The 24408-nt window shown below is 40.2% G+C and overlaps 1 protein-coding gene across 1 annotated transcript in view; it reads left to right on the top strand.

The window, feature by feature from the left end:
• Positions 1–24408, top strand: part of MICU2 (mitochondrial calcium uptake 2) — a 269219-nt gene that overhangs the window by 121806 nt on the left and 123005 nt on the right. The window contains exon 2 of the mRNA XM_056561738.1: positions 6017–6161. Coding sequence (XP_056417713.1) covers positions 6017–6161 — 145 coding nt within the window. The remainder of the gene's footprint in view (positions 1–6016; positions 6162–24408) is intronic.

Genomic DNA, 24408 nt, shown 5'->3' with positions numbered 1-24408 from the left:
AGGCCCAGTAAGGCCTTGCGGAAGACAGCAGAGGACCAGAGAAGACAGTGGAGGACCGGAGAAGACCAGGAGAGCCCAGCGGAGGCCCGAGGTCACCATCGGGAGCGGCTAGGACACTATCGCGAGCGGCGGGGATAGGCGAGTACAGCTTCCTATACTTTACATTGCACGAATCCCTCAACATACGATGGATTCGACAAACGATGGCTTGTTTAGAACGAATTACCATCGTATGTTGAGGGACCACTGTATATGTATATATATAATTTGCCGTTACATGGTTTATACTGATCTGCTTTTCTTAAATTATACAGAGCATACTCTGATACTGTAGTTACCTACCTAACTAGTTATAGACAGCAATTTCCTTTCTACTTTGCTATGCTAGTTATAATATATTTGTGGTACTATTTATTTCTATCAGTGCCTTTTTATTTTTATTTTTTCCATGACCTTGACGTTACTAGACATATTATTTGTTATATATTTGTTCATGTAATTCCTAGATTTGATGAAGGTCTAGTGTGGACCAAAACGTCATTAAAATAAATTTTGGATTGCAAATAAAAATTACCTTGATTCAACTTTAAAGGGGTGTGCGAAGTCTTATCTACATACTTCTGTGTAGAGTTTGTGGCTGGATTCAGACCTAGTATTCATTTGGTCATTATTTTTACCCAAATCAGGAGTGGGTCCAAAACAGAAATGTTTCCATTATAGTTTTGACTTTGTTTTCTGGCTTTGGTATGACTACTTTGGTATAAAATCACTACATGGCCATATAGAGAATGTGTCATTTGTAGCCCCCAGTTTGCTGCTCTGAGGTAATACATTGGGTGTAATTAGAAACCCAATAAATATGATCTACCAGATACTCATATGAAACCTCTGCATATTTCAAAGGACAGACTTTGGCTAGGATCACACATCATTTTTTTGGCATGGCTGAATTTTCCTGTGGTCTCTATGGGGAGAGGTTAGCCCACATCAACACAGAATTTCCTATAGCCATTTCCCATCATTCATATGGCCATTCTTCTAATTTCATGATAATACCAGGGGAATGCTTATGATAAAATTAGGGGAGTGGACATGAAATGGGGGTAAGAGAATGGCCATGAAATAAGGGCATCGGACATGAAACGAGGGTATAAGTCATGAAATGAATGGAATTAAACATGAAATGTGGCGATTTCCCCATTTGTTTATTATATTGCAGCCATACATCGAAATTGCAATATTCATCCCATAATAGCAATCACACATATTCCCCAAATCGTGCAGCCCTACTCACCAAATCAATAAAAAGATATTGTTCCATGATATTACGTGGCACCATAATACGTAAGATTATTTTTAAATGGACTTTACCTGTTGCATATTTCATACCATTACGCAACCAGACGCACTTGTAGATTTCCCTCTCGCTCACTTATATTGAACATCCCAACCATCAGGATTGCATCCTCCTGACAGGTGTACTTCTCACGCCATGCGGCTGATCCAAGCTACGACATAGATCTCCTCGCTCTTAATTAAGACGCCTTTGTTTTGTAGTGGAGACAGCTGTAAGTTTCTTTAGGATAGTTTATAGCAAAATAAGCATTAAAGCGCAGTCACTATATTATACAAGACTGAAAAATCCATCAAGTATAGGGAACGTGACAAATGTGGATTTACCTCTCAGTTTTTACACGCCCTGAGGCAGGATCCTTTCCCTAGACATCTAATAAAAGGAATATTCCTCCAATTATTTATCTTTTTGAGACGTGGGACATGAGTAACGTGAAGACATCCTTTCTTCTGTGACTCAGGTGAGGTCATGAGCTGTACAGGTGCTGTCAGGCGGAGGGTACAGTAAAGAGCTGTCATTATAAATAATAATCATTACCGTCTCCTAATCCCCCCCCGATCTTTCCTTTTTATTTCTACTATTCCCTCATGTAAAAAAAAAAAGTGGAATTTGAACAAAGATATCTTATGCTGTTGGAGCAGATATTTTTTTTTCCTTTCCTATATCTCAGGGTTGACTGTAAGTCTTAATGTCTTTATTATATTTACATTTTTCTGACATCAAATACATTTTTGACAGATCTTTTACTGTTAGGACTGTTTTACATACCTGACTTCTATCTATGTAATCTACTGGTGGTTTCACATAATCATAAACATTATTTGCATATGAAATATTACAGGTTTATTTTGAATTTATTATAAAAATTTTTTACCCTGTCGGCTGCGTATAAGCTTGGAAGTTTTATGGAGATACTGGTTTGCTGAGGACTAGCAAGTGTATTCTTTCTGCAATGTAACTGGTTTGCACTGGTGTCATGCATCAATTTGGCCTTCACCTTTATTCCACAAACAATTTGTAAGATTTTTTGTGTGTCCTTCTTTTCTGAGAATATTGCATATACCTGTACAAGGGTAATGTCCCATTTTCAATGACCAAGTAATTGTAACGGTAATCGCAGCCATCAGATTTACATGGTAGTCATTGTTGCTTACCATCTCTCACACTCGTCTCTTCCATGATAGCCATGAGATTTGTCCTGTTAAAATGTTTGTAGGATTCATATTCATTCTTTGTTGGTTTAAAAATTCACAATGTTTAAAGCCAACCTGAGGCTGGGATCATGCAAAATGAATCTATGATCGGAATGGTGACCGGCTGGTGCCGACAGCAGTTGGCGCCGGGACGGTGTGGACTAAATTGGTGTCTAAATAGACGCCAATGCATTTCTCAGAGGATCAGCAAAAGATAATTCTTTTGGCTGATCAGCTCAAAAATGAATTGCCGTCTATGGCGACAGCAATGCAGTCTGCACAGTCCTAGCCAAGACTACTGTCCACACTGGCAGCTCCCGGGATCTCCAACCACATTTCCAGCAGGAGATTCCTTTTTTTGTGAACCCAGCATTTCAGTTTTACTCTGGGGCACTTTATTTATTCAGCAAATTTTTTTTTTAATAAAAACATCATCAAGCATCCTGAGACAAAATATCTTTTGTTAGGGTAGGGTTGCAGGTGCTGTATTTTTGCTGCCGCGTATTTTCCTACCCATTTTGGGTAGAAAAATACTTAGCTGATTTTTATACCTATTCACTTCCATGGGTAGGAAAATACACAGCGTCAAGAACGGCACGTGTGACCCTACCTAAAAAGTAAATTTGCCAGGGTGACAATTCCTTAGGCACTTAGGCATATTAGTCACTGGTCATTAAGTGGTTAATCGTAAAATTCAACTAAACTCCGTAAAGTAGGTGATTAAACTTGCCCATAGACATTAGACAAAGCTCTGGCTGAAGCCACCAACCTAGTATATTTGGATCCTCCGACAGCAGATGTTGGAGGTGAGAAGAGTCAGATATGTTTGATTTGCTTTGTCCCCATGGAAGATAAGCCACTGCCAGACACGCTATCTGATTTGCAAGAATAAAGAGTCATGTTGCGTAGAGAAGTTCTGAAGGAAAACCATTCGTCATCATTAAAAAGTGGGATGACAGAGCTCCAATATATGGAAGACTAGACATGTTTCAGACGTCTTTCTGAGGACATGTCATGGTGTTCAGTTTTGTTCTGGAGGGTCTGGAGAATGAAGACTGATATTTATGTGGAAAGACTCTGTAGGTGAAATGAGATAAATGGATCCAGTTGTGGCATTTTGGACAGATGAACTTTCTCGAATGGGATATCAACCAGCTGAGGTTACAGTACTTAAGGCCAGACATGTTACAAGACTCGCTCATCTTTCAGCAAGTGTAGAAATAGAAACTAAATCCTTTTTTCTTCTTTTTGTTCTTTCTTAAGGACTGGCGTAATATTTATGAAACATTCAAAAATGTTTAACTGCGAAAAACAGAGATCAAACCAAAAATTTTTAAAGCCAAAATAAAGCAGAAGTCACAGTGATGGGTTCATGTTCTCTTACAAGCTGAAGTCATTCGGTATATAAATGGCTTCCAAGCTCTGGATATAGCTGCATTTTTACAAATGTGAAAAAAATATATATATATCAAAGTGTCCCTGTCATTTAGCAAACTTTAGATATGTCAGTCATTTTGATTGGTTGCTGAGACCCTCCACTAATCAGGAGTGGGGGGGGGTAGCGTGCGCTTCACTCCCTGGCTTTCAATGCTATTCGTCCAGCTTAGACTTATAATGGGGCCGCAGGATGGATATCACAGAGCGCAGGGTAGTAAAGGGCACTATGCCGTGCTTTTTCTGGTTTATTTTTTTAGCACTGAGACCCTGACCAATCAAAGCTTTCTATGTGTCTCTGTGACATGTTAATAGTTTTCCTAAAAGATAGGTACACTTTGAAATAGCATTTTTCTTAATCGGGTTATCACACTCCTGATTTTTACATAAGAAGAATCACTGCAAATCCAACACCCTGGCAAAATCAGTTCTTTGATATCTCTGTAGCCGGACGGGTGGTAGGTATATTCCTCCATCATCCACAATACATACATCCCTATCCTACAGAATAGATCAGGTTATAAAAACATATATTTATAAGTCTCTAAAGAAAAAAAATCTAAATGCTGATTTAACCTTCCTACTTGTTAAGATCCACACAGTATTTTAATCAAAATATGATCTTCATTTTGTAGCTGATTTTGGTGAGAATTTTCAGCCAAAATCAGAGGTGGAAAAGACACAGAAAAAAAAAACTAATATTTGCACCTTTTTTAAGTTTGTTTTGGAACCACAAAAAAAAAATACTGACAAAAATCAGCTCCAAGATGATGAAGACATACTGGTGTGAACCAGCCTTTTTTCTTTTTGTACTTTATTTTTTATGTTTTACTGTTGAGAAAGTTCCTATCCACAGAAGTTGTCTTTGGCTGTCTCTTGGTCCTTGCAGTATGTGGCACCTTGTACTATCCAATAGCTTGCTCCCTGCCATTGGCACATGGAGGACCCCGTTTCCTTTTTTTCTGTTCTAGCTGACAGAGAATATTCGGCTGTGGTGTGATTTACCTTCCACTATGTCTGTCAGTACATGCCCAGCATATGACTGCTGCTTTCTATGCTAAGAGACGGGACAGACTCATGTTACATGGATTAGATTGCACATTTGTCATCATGAGATTTCTTTATGACATGTTTTTAAAGTCACAAAATTCAAAATTAAACATCAGATTTGTGTTATAGGAATTAGAACATATGAATTCTGTAACTTGAGCTTTTTGTGTATGGTTGTATGTATGTAATCTGGTTCTTAAAGGACCTTCTAGCAGCTATGGCTGATATTCTTTTTAGCATGGGGTGGCGCCAGATCACTCAGGGGACTGAGTGGAGCAGCTAAAGACTGGGCCCTGTACAAGAGATTGGGGTAGGGGTCCAGTGTTCATGCATCACATGATTAGACACTTATCCCCTATGCTATAAACAGGGGATGATTTGGCCCCTGCCCCCACCCGACATCCCCTTTAATGGTCTATTCACACGTACAGTATTCTGCGCAGATTTGGCGCGCAGGATTTTCTGCTGCAGATTTCAATGTAAACTAAATGACTGAACACAGCTCCAAATCCTGCGCATCAAATCGCAGAATACTGTACGTGTGAATAGACCCTAAAAGGATCTGTTTAGATTTCCATTGTCAGATCCATTCTGTCTGACAGAACCCCAAACATACATCATGGTAAGTAATTGGCACATTAGACTCACACTGAATGGGGAGAGGGGAATAAAACTGGCCATACAGTAAGGTAGCTCTGCTCAGTGGCCAACAGCTACCCCCACCACCACCACTCACACATATCTATGTTGGCGGCCTATCTGTTTGAGACTAAAGAAGTGTCCTGTTGAAATTCAGCATGAATGATCCTTCTCTTCTGTGACATCTGCCATTGAGGAAGAGTCAAGCGGGCCCCATACACATTAATGTTACATATTGAGAACATTCACTTAACTCATGACTCTGACTTTTGTTTTCTATTGACCTTTTGAAATTCTTATGACCGATATGCATTTGATAACATTTTCTTAAATTTATGTATTGCAGAGTGAAGTTACTGTTGATGAGACCCAAGAGAAACAGTCCCTCCGCAAGCAGCGCTTTATGCATTTTGCCTCACTGGAGTACGAGGGAGAGTATTACATGACCCCACGTGACTTCCTCTTCTCTGTAATGTTTGAAAATTTGCAGCGTAAGTCACATTATATTAATGTATACAACAAGACATCTGATGCTTTTAAGTTCATGCATTTTAAGGGGGGTTGCATCAAACTCTTGTCACCAATTTACAGGATAGGTTATACGTGTTGATCACTGGGTGATTCACTACTTGGTTCATCTATTACAAGAACCATGTCCCCGGCAGCTTCCTAGATCTGCAGGACCTGCATTAGCACAGTTGAAAGTAATTTTATCTTCACCTACACAGGTCCTAGATGTTATATGTAAGTTGCCAATATACGTGTCTGGCCATATGCCCCTCCATCTCCTGCAATATTGTAGTCAAAAGCAGCAAACAAGGGGAACGGGGAGAATGAAAAAAAAACACTAAATAGTACAGTCGGGCAATATTCTGATTCTGAGATTGTTTTTTCGTGACATATTCTACTTTATTTTGGTGGTAAATTTTCGGCGTTAATTGCATCCTTTTTTGGTGAAAAATCCCAAAATGTCATGAAAATTTTGAAAATTTTGCATTTTTCTAACTTTGAAGCTCTCTAATTGTAAGGAAAATGGATATTCCAAATACATTTTATTTTTCTTCACAAATACAATATGTCCACTTTATGTTAGCATCATAAAATGGACATACATTTGCTTTTTGAAAAAATTAGAGGGCTTCAAAGTAGAGCAGCAATTTTCAAAAATGTCATGAAAATTCCTAAATCTGATGGGACAGATGTTACAGAACTACAACTCCCAGCATGCCTGGGCAGTCAGGCATGCTGAGAGTTGTAGTTTGGCAACATCTGGAGGGCTACATCAAGTTAGCATCCAAAATTTGCTGAAATTTTATTGAATCCTTTTTTCCTTCTACTCATGAGATGTTCCCTGTGCCACTGGCTGCAATACAACCCCAAAGCATGATTGATCCACCCCCATGCTTAACTGTTGGACAGAGGTTCTTTTCATTAAATTTGGTTCCCCTTCTCCAAACATACCTTTGCTCATTCCGGCCAAAAACTTCAATTTTAACCTCATCGGTCTGCAGAACTTTCCGAAATGCATCAGGCTTGTCTATATGCAGTAATGGACATGCTTAGGAAGGATCTGCGCTTGTCTTGGGGCTAAATGGCTATGTTGTGAGATTACCATAACACTGGCTACCTTTTTGTGAACTGGTATTTCCTTTTTGAGTTTTCTTCTTTGCCTACTAATCCCATAATTCCATTGTCCTCCCTCCCACACATCAGCCACCCCACCCATTGAAACATAAATGAGAGGCATCCATTCAAAAGACTTGTGGTTTTCAATCAGGGTGCCTACAGCTGTTGCATTAGTTACAGATTGATCTCTCTCCCACCAAGCGATCGCTCCACCCATTGAAGCAGACAGGCTCCCTGTCATCAGCTGACTAGTGAGTCAGGTCTCGGCCGCATTGCAACCTGGGAAAAATCGGAGACAACAGTCATTTTGTATGCTTTTAAAAATAAATATTGGGTGAAAATCACAGAAGAATTGTGAGAAAACCGTCACACACAGGTACAGACACTATATTATGAAGTACACTAACTTTACAGCCCCTGTAGCATAGTCAAATAAAAAAAAAATCCTGGAATACCCCTTTAATAAATAAAATAACGTCTGGCACTGCATGATTTGAGTCCCTGGTGGCGTAGTGTGTTACTGATGGTGGTCCTTTTTACTTTGGTCCCAGCTCTCTGCAAGTTATTCATTTTGCTCACCGTTCTTGTGATCATTTTGACACCACGGGGTGGAGATCTTGTGTGGAGCCCCAGATTGAGGGAGATTATCAGTGGTCTTGTATGTCTTCAATTTTCTAATAATTGCTCTCACAGTTGATTTCTTCACACCAAGCTGCTTGCCTATGCACATTCAGTCTTCCCAGCCTGGTGCAGGTCTGCAAATTAATTTCTGGTGTCCTTTGACAGCTCTTTGGTCTTGGCCATAGTGGTGTGGCCTTAAGATAACTATGCTGACAGCTGTCTCTCCTTGCCATTCTGAATGGAGAGAGGGGAGGGAGGAGTGGTATGCCACTACCTCATTCCTCTGATGGCGCTTTATCTCTTCAAGAATAAAAGGATCAAGCAGTTGAAATCCAACATGCCTGATCCTTCTTTCCGATATCTTCTATTGAAGGAGAGCCAGAAATACCCCTTACATCGGACCTGCCAAAGTTGATTGGGTCAGCCAACATCTTGACAAAACAATAACCTTTCTTATATACTTCGTAAATACCTTTTTTATAGAAATCATGGCTTATAAATAAAATAAAATAAAAAACAAGGGTTTAATGTGCTATATTGATGCATTTCTGGCTTGTTCGCCTGTTATGTTATTCTTTGTATTACTGAAAACTTCTTAAATAAACATACAATTATTAAAAAAAAAAACCACTACTCTGTGCTCACTCCTGTCCTGTCTAAGAGACTGCAACAAGAAAACAGGGTGGAGGGGTTTACTGAGCAGCCTGCAGTGATTAGATGAAGAGACCCAGAACACCACAGACTTAGGGAGGAAGTGAATGCAAGGTGAGTGAAGGCAGGCTTAGTTCTCTTTTCAGACACACCCCTTCCTGAGAAGTGGATGTCAAAATATGTGAGCAGCAGAACAGAGGATATGTGAGCCAAATGCAGAACACATAAAAATAGACATGTAAAGAATTTGCATGACCTAGTGAGTAATATATAAGATTTTTTTTTTCTATGTTAATGCAATAAGGCTGGGTACTTCAGGACATGATTTGAAGAGAAACTGTTATAACTGTTACTGACTTATAGAAGGCTTTTAAAAAAAAGAATTCATCTTTCTTTTCTTTACTGCTACTGTACTTTACATTCTATTCTAAGTCTGACCTCAGTATTCACCTTAACATTACATTATGGCTATTGCATTTGTTAAACTTACATATTGGCCAATATTTACTTTTTAAGTTCCGTATACCGTATTTTTTGCCCTATAGGACGCACCGGCATATAAAGATCCAAAATCTAGAAAAAAAAGATTCTGAACCCAACAGTGATCTTCAACCTGCGGACCTCCAGATGTTGCAAAACTACAACTCCCAGCAAAACTACATCTCCCAAAGGCTGTCCGGGCATGCTGAGAGTTGTAGTTTTGCAACATCTGGAGGTCCGCAGGTTGAAGACCACTGGTATAGGAGGTTACACTCACGTGTCCCCGCCGCTCCGGACCCGTCACCGCTGCCTTGGATGTCGCTCCATCGCTGTCACCAGGTCCCTGTGGTGTCCCCGACGCTCCGGACGTCTTCTTCCCCAGGATCCACGCTCTCTGTCGCTGTCATCACGTCGCTACACACGCCGCTCCTATTGGATGGCGGGTCAGCGTGCGTGATGACGTCGAAGGAGAGCGCCGGCCATGCAGGGGATGCCGGCACGGAGCAGACACCGAGGAGGCAGGTAAGGTCCCTCCCGGTGTCCTGTAAGCTGTTCGGGACGCCGCGATTTCACCGCGGCCGTCCCGAACAGCCCGGCTGAGCGTTAGTTAGCCGGCTTAGTGTTATTTTCGCTTCAGACGCGGCGGTCAGCTTTGATCACCGCGTCTGAAGGGTTAATACAGGGCATCACCGTGATCGGTGATGTCCTGTATTAGCTTCGGGTCCCGACCGTTGATGGCCGCAGGTATTCTCTGTATAAGACGCACCAACTTCCCCCCCCCCCAGTTTTGGGGAAGAAAAAGTGCGTCTTATACGGCGAAAAATACGGTAAATTGTGATGAAAAATAGTATGGGGAAATGCATTCCCCTCTATGGATTAACATTGTTTGCCAAACACGTAGTATTATTTCCTGTATATCTGAGAAAGTCTTCACTTTTAGATAGTTATCCAAAATGTCCATGTGTTTTTTTTCCCTGTAAACATTTTAATTTTAAAAGAGAGGTCAAGTAAAAGAAAACCTCTTTGTTTGGTCATCTGGGTGCACTTTGGCGCATGTCCAATGCTCCAGAAGTTCCCAACACCCAAAAATCATGTTCAAGAATACAAGTGAAAACTAGAAACGTGATAAGGAAATTTGTTTAACTGTTTTAAAACCTTGTGTCCAACTTGACTCCTTGAATAATTTCCCATGTTTGAGCCCGATGGTGATCAGTCCTTGTCCTTTTTGTAGGTGTCTGAATGTGTTTCAGCAGTTTCTGCAAGTTCTGTTTGCTATGCATAGATTAAATGCATACTTGGAATAGAGATAGTACCATTTAAAATTTCCCCAAAAAATAGTCTCTGTGATCAGAACATGTTTCTTTCTACATTGAGCCATGATCATAGTGCTTTACACAGCACCTGTGGAGCGAGACGTTTTGTAATGCTTAGCACAATGTTGAAAGCCTATTAATGATATAAACATCATTTTCCATGTGTTGTTTGTCCCATAATCTCCTCATGAAGTTAGAATCTTGGCTTTAATTTAAGGAATTTCCCCCATCACATTCTTTACAAGTTTGATTTATTTTTTTTATTTTTTTTCTGTGCATTGTGCTCAAAATGTTTTTCGCGTGACAAGTACAACAAAAACAAGACGGAATGATTATGTTATCGGTGTTGTTTCATGAAAGTATAAAACAAAGACTGAAACAAACCACCAGCCTGCCGCTTATTATGTTTATTTTATTTGCACATAATATTATATATGTATAATAGCCAAAATTCAGACACGGTGCCTAAGTTTATATCCACGTGGTTGGCATGGAAAGACTACCTCACTAGCATACTTATACACTTAGAGACTACTCCTCCTCTTTTATAGTGGTTATTGGTGTAGTACCCTGTCCAGACTGCTGCCACATAGTTATCTAAAAAGGGTTGTCTGCTTTGGCTCATCTTTCCAAAAGTAGGCCTTACCCGATAACTTTGGCGGGACCCAGTGACTTTCTTTGTATATCTCCCCAACAAATGATGTCAGAGGAGAGAAGGGCATACTGGATTTCAGTCGCTTGAGTCTATTGTTCTCAGAGTGATAAGCTGCTGCCAGAGCTGTCTGGCAGTGTCTTACTCCTCCTGCCATTAAGAACACATGAACAGTGGGTCCTGCTGAACATTCGTGTGTACTAAGAGATTGGAAAAAATAGCTGTCTGCTGAATGTTCTGGTAACAGCAAATTGTCAATTTATTCATTAACTTATAGATTTTTTTTCTGGAATTGTTATTGAATTGTTATTTCATGAAAAATACAAGTATTTACTAAAATTGACAGAATATTCACAGAATATTTGTTTTTCTCAACATGTTCACTTTCACTTTAGATTTTTTGGATAATTTATTAGCCATGGAACAAATTTTTTTAGGAAATCCGTAGATTGAATATCCAAGGAACAAACAACAGTGATATGTTAGTTGGACAGTATGTAGTGTCTTAAAAATAGACTGTAGCACTATCACACAAAAAAATTTACTCCAAAATCTAAATACTATATAAGCAGTGTAGCTTACAAACTTTTAAGCACTTAAAGGGGTGCTCTGGTGGAATTTTTTTTTTATTTATTTTTTTTAAATCAACTGGTACCAGAAAGTTACACAGATTTGTAAATTACTTCTATTTAAAAATCTTAATCCTTCCAGTACTTATCAGCTGCTGTATGCTCCAAAGAAAGTTCTTTTCATTTTGAATTCCACTGAAGTACCCCTTTAACCTGTTCAGGACCAATGACGTAACCTTACGTCATGAGTCTGCTCCCGATCTATAATGGGAGCCGGGAGCCGTGGCTAATAGCGCGCGGCATTGATCACGGTGTTGCGCGTTATTAACCCTTTAGACGCGGCGTTCAAAGTTGAACGTCGCGTCTAAAGTGAAAGCATGCCGGTTAGCTCAGGGAGCTGTTCGGGATAGTCGTGGCGAAATCGCGGCATCCCGAACAGCTTACAAGACAGCTGGAGGATCCCTACCTGCCTCCTCGCTGTCCGATCGCCGAATGACTGCTCAGTGCCTGAGATCCAGGCATGAGCAGTCAAGCGGCAGAATCATCGATCAGTGGTTTCTTATGAGAAACCAGTGATCAATGTAATAGATCAGTGTGTGCAGTGTTATAGGTCCCTATGGGAGCTATAACACTGCAAAAAAAAGTGGGAAAAAAATAAGTGAATAAAGATCATTTAACCCCTCCCCTATTAAAAGTTTGAATCACCCCCCTTTTCCCATAAAAAAAACCCCCAGTAAAAATAAAAATAAACATATATGGTATCGCCGCATGCGGAAATGTCCGAATTATAAAAATATATAGTTAATTAAACCGCACGGTCAATGGCGTACGTGCAAAAAAATTCCAAAGTCCAAAATAGTGCATTTTTGGTCACTTTTTATATCATGAAAAAATGAATAAAAAGTGATCAATAAGTCCTATCAATGCAAAAATTGTACCACTAAAGACTTCAGATCACGTCGCAAAAAATGAGCCCTCATACCGCCCCATACGCGGAAAAAAAAAAGTTATAGGGGTCAGAACATGACAATTTGAAACGTATTAATTTTCCTGCATGTAGTTATGATTTTTTTTCCAGAAGTACGACAAAATCAAACCTATATAAGGCTGGGTTCACACCACGTTTTCTCCCATACGGGAGCGCATACGGCAGGGGGGAGCTAAAACCTCGCGCTCCCGTATGCCTTCGTATGCGCTCCCGTATGTCATTCATTTCAATGAGCCGGCCGGAGTGAAACGTTAGGTCCAGTCGGCTCATTTTTGCACCGTATGCGCTTTTACAACCGGACCTAAAACTGTGGTCAACCACGGTTTGAGGTCCGGTTCTAAAAGCACATACGGCGCAAAAATGAGCCGACCGAACGTTTCACTCCGGTCGGCTCATTGAAATGAATGACATACGGGAGCGCATACGAAGGCATACGGGAGCGCGAGGTTTTAGCTCTCCCCTGCCGTATGCGCTCCCGTATGGGAGAAAACGTAGTGTGAACCCACCCTAAGTAGGGTATCATTTTAATTGTATGGACCTACAGAATAAAGATAAGGTGTCATTTTTACCGAAAAATGTACTAGGTAGAAACGGAAGCCCCCAAAAGTAACAAAATGGCGTTTTGTTTTTTTCAATTTTGTCTCACAATGATTTTTTTTCCTGTTTCGCCGTCGATTTTTGGGCAAAATAACTGACGTCATTACAAAGTAGAATTGGTGGCACAAAAAATAAGCCATCATATGGATTTTTAGGTGCAAAATTTAAAGAGTTATGATTTTTTTAAAGGCAAAGAGGAAAAAACGAAAATGCAAAAACGGAAAAACCCCTGGTCCTTAAGGGGTTAAAGAGAACATTTCATGCTGCCTGAACAATCAGTCATCTGAGTAGTGTTTGGCAGCCAGTGGCTTCTTCCCGCCCCACCTTCGTTAATAGATCTCTCCCTATTTTGGTTGAGGATTGTTTAACATCTGTAAAACAAAAAATAGAGAAAAAGAAACACAGCTGCACATCCACAATTAGAATTTTGATCTACTTACTGACATTGGCGTAGCGGCGGGCAGCGTCCACAACCACCGCAACACCACGCCCATAGGGGGAGCGACCCAGTGGCCAGACAGCCCCACTGCTGCCCGACCGATCGCCGCCCGGCACTAGGTGGCCTTGACGTGGCGAGTGGGCTTGTACTTTTTGATCAAAATGTATACTAACAACCTGTTTGTTTTTTAAATTATGCTGAGAAGCAAGTAGATCAAAATACAAATTGTGGATGTGCGGCTGTGTTTTTCTATTTGTCTTTGTACATTTGTTTAATGTTTACTAATAACAATGAATCAATAAGTGCTGGAGTGTGACAATCCTAGATTCTCTATTTCCTTCATTATTGGAGTTCCTCGATCAGAATTCCAAGAAGTACAGAAAATCATAATCCCACATCACACTGTTACCTGCCTATTGGCATTGTGTAGATACCAATCTTACAGGCAGTAGAATAAGTTTAAAGATGCAGTACCAGGCATAGACACCACAAAACCGTCCACTGCACATTGTCATTTTGTCAATTGTGTCATTTAATGTTGAATTCCTATTCTACAGATTTTTTTAAATATCATTTTGTGAAAAACGTTATATTCTGGCCAACCAAAAAATTGTTTACACTCTACTTTGTTTGTATCACCCCTGTCCTCATAAGTATACTTGGCTCAGTTAAATAATTGATCAGGCATGTTTAAATCCAACGCGCTCCATTCAGAACCCTGTCCAGACTGCGGCCACAAAGTTATCTAAAAGGGGTTGTCCGCTTTGGCTCATTTCATAAGTACTCTCTTTGTATATCTACACCGACCAATGATCTCAGAAGAAGGGCATGCTGGATCCTTTTTTCATCCTGCCATCAATAGACTGTTGAAGGGGTTATCCAGAGAAATATTTTAAGGCTTAAAAATAAGGCTGGCAGAAAAAAAAGAAAAAACTTACCTGCCACTGATTACCTGTCGATGCCGATCAGACGCTATTGGTCCCACTGTTCAGAGCTTCCTGTTCTCCAGGCCAAAACATAACCAATGCCCAGTAAATCACAAGCTTAGGAGGGTCACCACTGTGACTACTGATTGACTGGAAACAGGAATCTTTGAGCAGTGTGGCAGGCAGGTCCAGAACAGTACTGCAGACCGGGAACAGGCAAGTAAGTGTCCCCCCATCATGAGCATTTTTAATTGCTAAAGTATTTTTCCAGGTAACCACTTTAAGCTTTTCCAATGCAAATACATATTTTTGACATGTATGACATCTATCTACCAGTGATGCCAAAATTGGCAGGCTTTGTAGAACCTATATTACCATGCACGTTAAGGAAAAAGATGGTTTGACAGATCCAAGGTCATGGTTGTAGAAAAAGTTTGGTAAATTAGCAAGAGTATCTTTCTCATATGTATACCAATAATGAATCTAAAGATGGCTTTTTTGGGTGTTGGTGGTGGTGGTGGTGGTGGTGCAGTGCTCTAAATCAACAAAAGATTGTCACAGCAGCCAATAGGTTTACTATTATTCCAATAGTGTTTAGCTGAACTAGATTTTCTTTCCAGTTTTATCCCTGGCCCTCAAACACTTACAGAGAGAAGGAAATGATCAAACAACACCTTTCTGTTAATGCTTTCTTGGGAGAGACACAATCTTATGATAGAGACAAGATGGAAGGAATTCCTCTTCAATTACAGTCAAAGACAGAAGAAAATGAAAAAAATGAAAAACTGGCAGCTCTGCTTGCAGTATGTAACAAAGGACTTTGTGGCTCCACCGTACATTTCAAGGTACATGATTTTTCATGATGGAATCCCTTGAAGTTGGAACCAAGATGACACAGTATGAAGCAAAATGATATCCCAATCTGTTGATCGGTTGTGTGAGGCCTTTGTTTAAGTTGGACGGTGGCCAAGTGTTATACAGTATGTCAGAGCCATCAGAAATGTTCAGCTAATACTAGCAAGTCCTCTGTGAAATGCATTCCCGACCACTCCTGTGAGCATTATGCAATCGCTGATGAATTGACACTTCAGACAATAAAATCCCTGAGTGTCCCTGGCACTCGCATATTGATTGATCTTGAACCTTCTTTGCACTAGTTTCAACTTTGTAGCATTCTCGAGCTCCCACCTGCCATACGCAGAATCCTTTTTTACTGCAGATTTTTCTGCCCTGTACAAAAAGAGAAATTAGGAGAATTATGATGCTTCATTCCACTGAATCACACCTGCAAAGTTATTTACTACCCCTCCGATAACGTGGGAAAATATTTACAGTCCTATCGCTTTGACCGCATAAGCTGATAATCGGCTCCCTGGTCTTTTCCCTTGGTATTGACTTAGCAAATAGAGCGGATAGGTCCCCCCCCCAGTGCTTTTCATCGCAATGTATCTTGTGAAGACAAAGATATTGTACTTTGGACTGGTTTGTTCTTATAATTTCCCTCGTGTTCAGATATATTTCTTAGAATGCATCCTGGTGGGGTGCTAAATTGTGTAATAGAAGTCTTAAAAAGTAATTCTATGTAACTTCTGCATAAGGTTTTGTGGATGTGTTCCAGATCTCCACAAGTTCTAGTGTTGAATGGCATTGTAATACTGAACCCATTTTGTCATACTTGTCCTTCCCTTGGTTTTTTTTCTTTGTATGTTCCATCATATGCCGTATTACAGACATATTCTTACCTAGAAACATTGCTTCTGTGAGAGAATACCTCTGTAATATGGTACCATATGGAGGCACCAAAAGTTCAATCTGAAGCAACAGAGGCTATAAATTTATGGAGCACCTTATATATTGTGTCAGCATGGACTTACCTGCTTGGCTTATGTTCCCTTGGACTCCTTTCGGCCACTTGCGGCACCGTTATGTTCTTTGCTTGTCTTGGCTTTCTTATGCCAATGTATTTTTCTGTTTTCTTGTGTTGTGTTCATATGCATTTATTTTCACTTCTTATTATTCTTAACTTATAGTGTTAAAGGGTATTCTTCCGGGTCATCCTGTGTATCTTTGTACACATATATCATCTTGCGTTTATACCTGTAGTTTTCCTGAAGAAGTCAGATTTGTCTATTTTGGTATAAAGAAGATCATTTTTTCTTGTCCAATACGTTAAGGGCTTTCATTATCAACACTTCTCCTGTGGTTTATGGGCTTTTGACTTGTAGGTAAGCAGCATTTGAAAAGACTTTTGACATGTCACAGAGAAACGTCAAGGTTTAATTGGTCAAGGGCTGGGTGTTTAGACCCTCACCATTAGAAAGAGAAGCTGCTGTGCACCTCTCTCCCTGAAACACTATGATCTCTTTTTTTCTAGAAAAGAAAGACTTGACTTTCAATGTAGCCCATCTTCTGCAGTGAGATAGATATTGCAGCAAGACAGAGAGAGCAGCTCTTAGCAGTGCTCTTCTATCTTTTTTTTAATGATTGATTGGTGGTCTGAACATCCAAATCGACATTCTCGGTCACATGTCAAAACTTAGTTTTTTAAATGACATGGACACTTTAAGACTTAGCCATGAGATATTACAGTTTAAGGGGTATTCCTGTCTCTTAAAGTGGTAGAATATGGCTAATTATGTGTCATCACTTTATAGTCCTTGGGTGACCGATTATGCTTATCCTGAGAAAGAAGGGGCTGCAGCATTGATTCTGTGCCCTGTTCCACCCTATGCAGTGAACTGCAGTCACCGCATTTACTTGTAGGGGGATGAGGGTATTCTCGGGATCACAGGGGTCCCAGAGGTTGATCCCCCACCAGTCATAAAGGGATGTCATATACTAGCACTCTATTACTTTATAAGATTAGAATACCCCACATGCTGAGGGCTTGAAGAAGCTTTGCTTATATTTTACCACAGAGCACCAGTATTAAAACAAAGGGCTTTGCAGCAGTTTAACAACAGGTCAGATATATTTTCCAGTGGAGATTTGCAATAATGTTGAAATGATAGGGAGACCATCTAAAAAGAGCAGGTGTGATGCTACGGATTGGTCCTTCTTTTGACTGCCCGCCGCCTTCACGAGCCACAGGAATGTACAGGTGGAAAACCTCAGTGATAGGTTTAATGAGAACATTTTACTACTGAGATTAACAATGTCTCCCTCTCTTTCCCTGATAGACAGATGTATTCTACGACAGGAGACATTATACAGTAGTCATTTCAAAGAATAAAAACTTCTGCTTGATTTTCAGAGGCAATGAATTCTGTAACAAATTGCCAAAACACCTGTTCTCAATAACCATGGGAAGAGCCAAACCTAAAACTTCATTTAAAAAATGTCTGATATTGACCATGTATCATAAATCCAACCGATTCACAGTCATTGACTCTCTAAACCACAAAAGGCTTGTGCTTGGCTGAGAATGCTGGGAGTTATAGTTCTGCAACATCTGTATTACTGCAGATTGCATAGTGTTTTTCCAATACATGCTGTGCAAATCTCAGATCACTTGATTTATTCTGCAAACATTCAGTCTCGCTTCTCTTTCGTTCCTGGCCGTCTGCCATAAATGGGCTTTGGCTTGGGAATGTTACACACCAAAGTTACTGACAAAAACTTATTCCACCTACTATCTTTATGGGGTGTGTATTGATGAGTTTTATTAATATCCTTCTAATGCGATACATTAAAATTGTCTAGAATCATATGGGTCAACAATACATTACTTTACTGTTGGCCTGATGCTTGACAGATGTTTTAGAATAAGGGAAGCAGAAGAAACCTAATGGATCATCTATAAGGCTAGAGAATTGTCCTGAAATAGGGAAGATTACTCATCAGCTTGTCTGTGGAGAGATATAAGGCTGTTTTAACCCCAGACCCCAGAGTGTTAATCTGATCTTGAAGGGATTCTACCTGAATAAAGCTGTGTGTAACACCAGTCTTATAAGGGGTTTCCCCATCTATGATAAAGATGGCTTCCTGTCAGTCTCCAGCCTTTTTGCAGCCACTGGAGTTGGTCAGGAAGTCAAAGGGAATCTTTTTGAAATTTGTTAAAAACAGCCATCTTGTTATCCAGCTGCCAAAATCAGACTGGAGATGGCCAGGAAGTATATATATATATTATGCAGATGGGAAAACTCCTTTTCTCCTTTTTAAGCTAGTTTTGTTTTTTTCAATGGAACCAGACAATCAGTAATTGAAGATTTTGCTATAATTTGGATAATTTTAACAAGTAGAATAATTTGGTTCATTACATTCATAGCAGAACGTTGGGTACAGAGGCTGTATGGATACAAATGTATTTGATGATTTATACTATGGATCCGTAGTCCCTTAGTTACCTCTGATTTACGATATAACATGCATACACAGATAAAGTGAGGCCCCAAAGTAGTCTCTAGGTGACTTTCTACATTGTTACAAGGGACTTTTGGGGTTGTTTTCGGGAGAACCTTGATAATCTGATCACAAAGTATCCCCCTACAGAGAACCCCAGCAATTTGTAGGAAAACCTGTCAGTAAGTGTTAATTCTCCCTACAGTGCCACCGCAGTAAACACTGGGCATTACACATTGCCATTCAAACCATTGGATTGTCTGTATAATACACCACAGGTCCTCTAGATCCCAAAAGATGTACTATAACTGAAGCCATTACCTTCATTCTACTTTCAAGGAGGAAATAACTTTTTTTTTCCTTAACATGTCAAAGTAATGAAAAGTAATCGCAATTTAAGAGCAATAAAACAATAATCGGAAGACTTTGTGTTATGACAGTCTAACACAGAAGTTTAAATTGTGGCAATCGTATTACTAGTTCTATTTTTATAGCTTATCCCTCTTTATCTAAGACAAAATGACTAGAAACCAAGGCGGATCATTAGAGACTGAAACATGCACGAATTATAACATCAATAGCCAATGAGTTTGCCTCTATTTAGGCAGTCTTTTTGCTTATCTTTGTCGTTACACTACTCGTTGGAAGAGTGTGGAATGTGAAAACATCTCTATGCATTTTCGTAAGAACAGTCAGTTGATCATTGATTTTCCTGCGTAAACCTTTTTTGACCTTTATCAAGGAGATCGGCATTATTTTCAATTATTGTCACGTAACACGTGGGTGCACTAAGTTATCACTCCACAAGGCTGAAATCACACCTCCAGTTTTTAAGCCAAACACAAAGGCGAGTGAAAGAAAGAGGAGTATCAGTCTCTGCTTTGGATCCACTCCTATATTTGACTCAATAAAAACGGTGTATGTGATTCCAGCCTGAGATGGGCTTTATACTAAGCATTCATTTCAATGGAAGTTGAGCTGCTGTAACCCAACATGTCCGCAACACAATGTATGGAGCTCTCTGCCTCCAGCCATGTTCACCGTGTATCCAGGCATTTCAACTCTGGCAAACAGCCGATTGGTGGGGCAATGGGTGTCGTACCCCCACCCATCAGATATTATTAGCTTATCCTGAGCATAGACCACTATTGAAAAAGTCTTTGAAAATGCCTTTAAAGTGTACCTATCATTAACAAAAAACTTTCTATGCAATGTAGATAATACCATTATATGAATATTTGTAATATACATTGGTTAAAAAATGTGTATATTTTTGTCCCTACAGCTATTGTCTGAATGTCTCTGTGAGGAGTCCAAACACAGGAAGTGTGGGAGGACAAGCTGGGATCTGTACACTGAGGACAAGCAGGACTCTGGGACAAGCTCCCAGCTCACACAGCAGGATGGTTGACAAGCCAGGAGCCTGCGAATAGCCCTGCTTGTCCTGCCCTCACTTCCTGTATTTGGACTTGTCATAGAGACACACAGGCAATAACTGCATGGACAGCATTTTTTCACCCAAAAATATACAATTTATTTAAATAAATGTACATTACAGCCATGGCCATAAATGTTGGCACCTCTGAAATTTTTCAAGGAAATTAAGTATTTCTCACTGAAAAGGATTGCAGTAACACATGTTTTGCTATACATATGTTTTTTCCCTTTGTGTGTATTGGAATTAAACCAAAAAAGGGAGGAAAAAAGCAAATTGGACATAATGTCACACCAAACTCCAGAAATGGGCTGGAAAAAATTATTGGCACTCTTAAAGGGGTACTCCTTTTGGAAAACTTTTTCTTTTTTTTAAGTCAACTGGTGCCAGAAAGTTAAACAGATTTGTTAATTACTTCAATTTAAAAAAAAAAAAAAAAAACTTAATCCTTCCAGTACTTTTTAGGGGCTGTATACTACAGAGGAAATGCTTTTCTTTTTGGATTTCTCTTCTGTCATGACCACAGTGCTCTCTGTTGACCTCTGCTGTCCATTTTAGGAACTGTCCAGAGCAGGATATGTTTTCTATGGGGATTTTCTCCTGCTCTGGACAATTCCTAAAATGGACAGTAGAGATCAGCAGAGAGCACTGTGGTTGTGACAGAAGAGAAATCCAAAAAGAAAAGCATTTCCTTTGTAGTATGCAGCCACTAAAAAGTACTGGAAGGATTAAGATTTTTTTTTTTTATAGAAGTAATTTACAAATCTGTAACTTTCTGACACCAGTTGATTTAAAAAAAAATTTTTTTTCCATGGGAGTACCCATTTAACTTAAAGGGGTATTCCGGGCAAAAACATTTTATCCCCTATCCTAAGGACAGGGGATAAGATGTCTGATCGCAGGGAGCCTGCTGCTGAGAACCCCCGCGGTCTCCCTGCAGCACCCACATTTTATGCGGGTGCCGAGTCTCCAGCGGAGGTTTCCGAAACTGGAGACTCAGCACCCGCATAGAATGTGGGTGCTGTAGGGAGATCGCGGGGGGTCTCAGCAGCGGGCTCCCCGTGATCAGACATTGTATCCCCTATCCTTTGGATAGGGGATAAAATGTTTTTACCCGGAATACCCCTTTAATATTTGGCTGCACACCCTTTGGAAAAAATAACTGAAATCAGTGGCTTCCTATAACCATCAATAAGCTTCCTACACCTCTCAGCCAGAATGTTGGACCACTCTTCCTTTGCAAACTGCTCCAGGTCTCTCTTATTGGAAGGCGCCTTTTACCAACAGCAATTTTAAGATCTCTCCACAGGTGTTCAATGGGATTTAGATCTGGACTCATTGCTGGCCACTTCAGAACTCTCCAGCGCTTTGTTGCCATCCATTTCTGGGTGCTTTTTGACATATGTTTGGGGTCATTGTCCTGCTGGAAGACCCAAGCTCTCGGACGTAAACCCAGTTTTCTGACACTGGGCTGTACAGTGTGACCCAAAATCCGTTGGTAATCTTCAGATTTCATGATACCTTGCACACATTCAAGGCACCCAGTGCCAGAGGCAGCAAAACAACCCCAAAACATCATTGAACCTGCACCATATTTCACTGTAGGTACTGTGTTCATTCCGTTTTTGGGTAAACATTAGAATGATGTGCTTTACCAAAAAGCTCTATCTTGGTCTCATCTGTCCACAAGACTTTTCCCAGAAGGATTTTGGCAAAATGTAGTCTTGCTTTTTTATGTCTCTGTGTCAGCAGTGGACTTCTGCCATAGCGTTTCATTTCATTTAAATGTCGACGGATAGTTCACGCGGACACTGATGCTCCCTGAGCCTGCAGGACAGCTTGAATATCTTGAATATCTATCTGGAACTTGTTTGGGGCTGCTTATCTACCATCCGGACTATCCTGTGTTGACACCTGTCGTCAATTTTTCTCTTCTGTCCACGCCCAGGGAGATTAGCTACAGCACCAAGGGTTGCAAGCTTCTTAATAATGTTGCGACTGTGGACAAAGGCAAATCTAGATCTCTGGAGATGGACTTGTAACCTTGAAATTGTTGCTATTTTGAATTGTTCAACATTGTTCCGCTCAAAGAAAGAACATATTAATTCTTTGAGCGAAATTACGCAAGCACTCCATTGCCATCAATGGTGACGGCGCAGTGCTGCGGGTTCCTCCCGCCGACGGCTGCCAGGCTGAATCTTCGCTTGCTGAATTCCGCGAGCAGAGATTCAGCAAGATTTTGTTTTTTCCAGGCTGCAACAAAAGAAGCAATAAACTTTAATTGACCTTACTCCGCTCCCTGGGCGCTGATATTGGTCTCCTGTTCTTTGGCCCCAGGCTTCTTCCGCATTCTGGGGCCCGACATGCCACTCTGCGCTGAGCTTATTGCTGTCTGTAGTAATGTCCGGCCTCAGACGGTGATACACTGAGTGGCAGTGTGATGTAACGGGTCCGGCTGGTGATAAGTTAACAGATTGTAACACTTTTTAGCACTGGAATGCGGACGGTCGGGATTGAAGGACAGGGGACCAATATCGATGGCACTGGGAGAGCGGCGTAAGGTAATGTAAGGGGTATTCCAGGATTTTTTTTTGACTATGCTACAGGGTCTGTAAAGTTAGTGTAGTTCATATATATATATAATATATATATATATATATATATAGATAGATAGATAGATAGATAGATAGATAGATAGATATAGTGTCTGTACCTGTATGTGACTGTTTTCTCACAATTTGTATGCGATTGTCACCCCAATATTTATTTTTAACAGCATACAAAATGACTGTTCTCTCAGATTTTTCCTAGGCTGCAATGTGGCCGAGACCTGACTCATTAGTCTGCTTCAATGGGTGGAGCGATCGCTTGGTGGGAGAGAGATCAAACTGCAACTAATGCAACAGCTGTGGGCACCCTGATTGAAAACCACAAGTCTTTTGAATGGATGCTGCTCATTTATGTTTTAATGGGTGGGGTGGCTGATGTGTGGGAGGGAGGAAAATGGAATTATGGCATTTGTAGTCAAAAAAGAAAACTCAAGCAGGAAATACCAGTTCACAAAAAACTAGCGACAGTGTTTTAGTAATCTCAAAACATAGGTACGTACTATAATCACCTTATGGTGGATAACCTCTTTAAAAGCTTATTATTTTTGTTGTTGCAGCCTGGGCAGAATGGAAAAATAAAAATAATGATATAAATGTCATGCCCATGAATTTTTTTTTATTACAAAAGTTTTTTTATTTTTTTCCTATTTTGTTATATATTTTTCTTTCATTCAGAAGATTAAACATATGACTGAGACAGATTTGTTTTTCACTTTACCTTTAGTCACTCTTCTTGCAGCCTTACAAAATTAATATCCTTTACACTGTTTGGATTTAGAAGCTTTAATATATGTTCCATATCTGTAATGTTAGTCACATAATACTGGTTATCTGGATTGGTGACGTGGCCTTATGATGGGCTATTATTCGACTAACGTAGATAGTTTTGGCGTAGGCGTCTTAGAATATGAGATGTCTGGACGCACGAGCCTCTTCTTTTCCTTCCAGATGGATCGATCTCTCCCCTGGCTGAGTGTCTCTGTGCATCTGACAGTGCCATTGCCAGGATTGTGTGGAGTGTTTGCACTGCGGGCTTCGTCACTCAATATGTTTGCATGACCAAGTCTATTAATTTGTATCTGGCCTCAGCGATGGGCTGCCTACCAAATATCCTGGTCAATGCAATGTTTTACCCTGTTTATATTTACAGAAGGCCAGTATCAAATTAAGTCTTCACTCAATTTAACAGCTTTTCTGATAAGATTATGAGATATTCCTTTTAAATGTGTGACGTTAATGGGTGTAGAGTGGGAATACTCAAGATATTTGCACCCATCCCCCTAATACAAACATTCCTTCAAACTGGTACCAGGCACAACCAGGGCTGCATTGTCCTTTTAGTACTAGGTCTGAACCTCCAGCTCCATCTCTCATACATGTCACCATATTTTTCATCTGATTCATACGTGGTTCCTGTTAGGAGTAAATATACATATAGAGATTATAATTTAATACTATCTGATTAACGGATTTTGCGTGATTTCCTGTTTT

Source organism: Hyla sarda, chromosome 2, assembly GCF_029499605.1.
Source record: "Hyla sarda isolate aHylSar1 chromosome 2, aHylSar1.hap1, whole genome shotgun sequence".
Lineage (NCBI taxonomy): Eukaryota > Metazoa > Chordata > Amphibia > Anura > Hylidae > Hyla > Hyla sarda.
The sequence above is the reverse complement of the archived record's forward strand: the minus strand, read 5'-3'. Positions and strand labels throughout refer to the sequence as shown.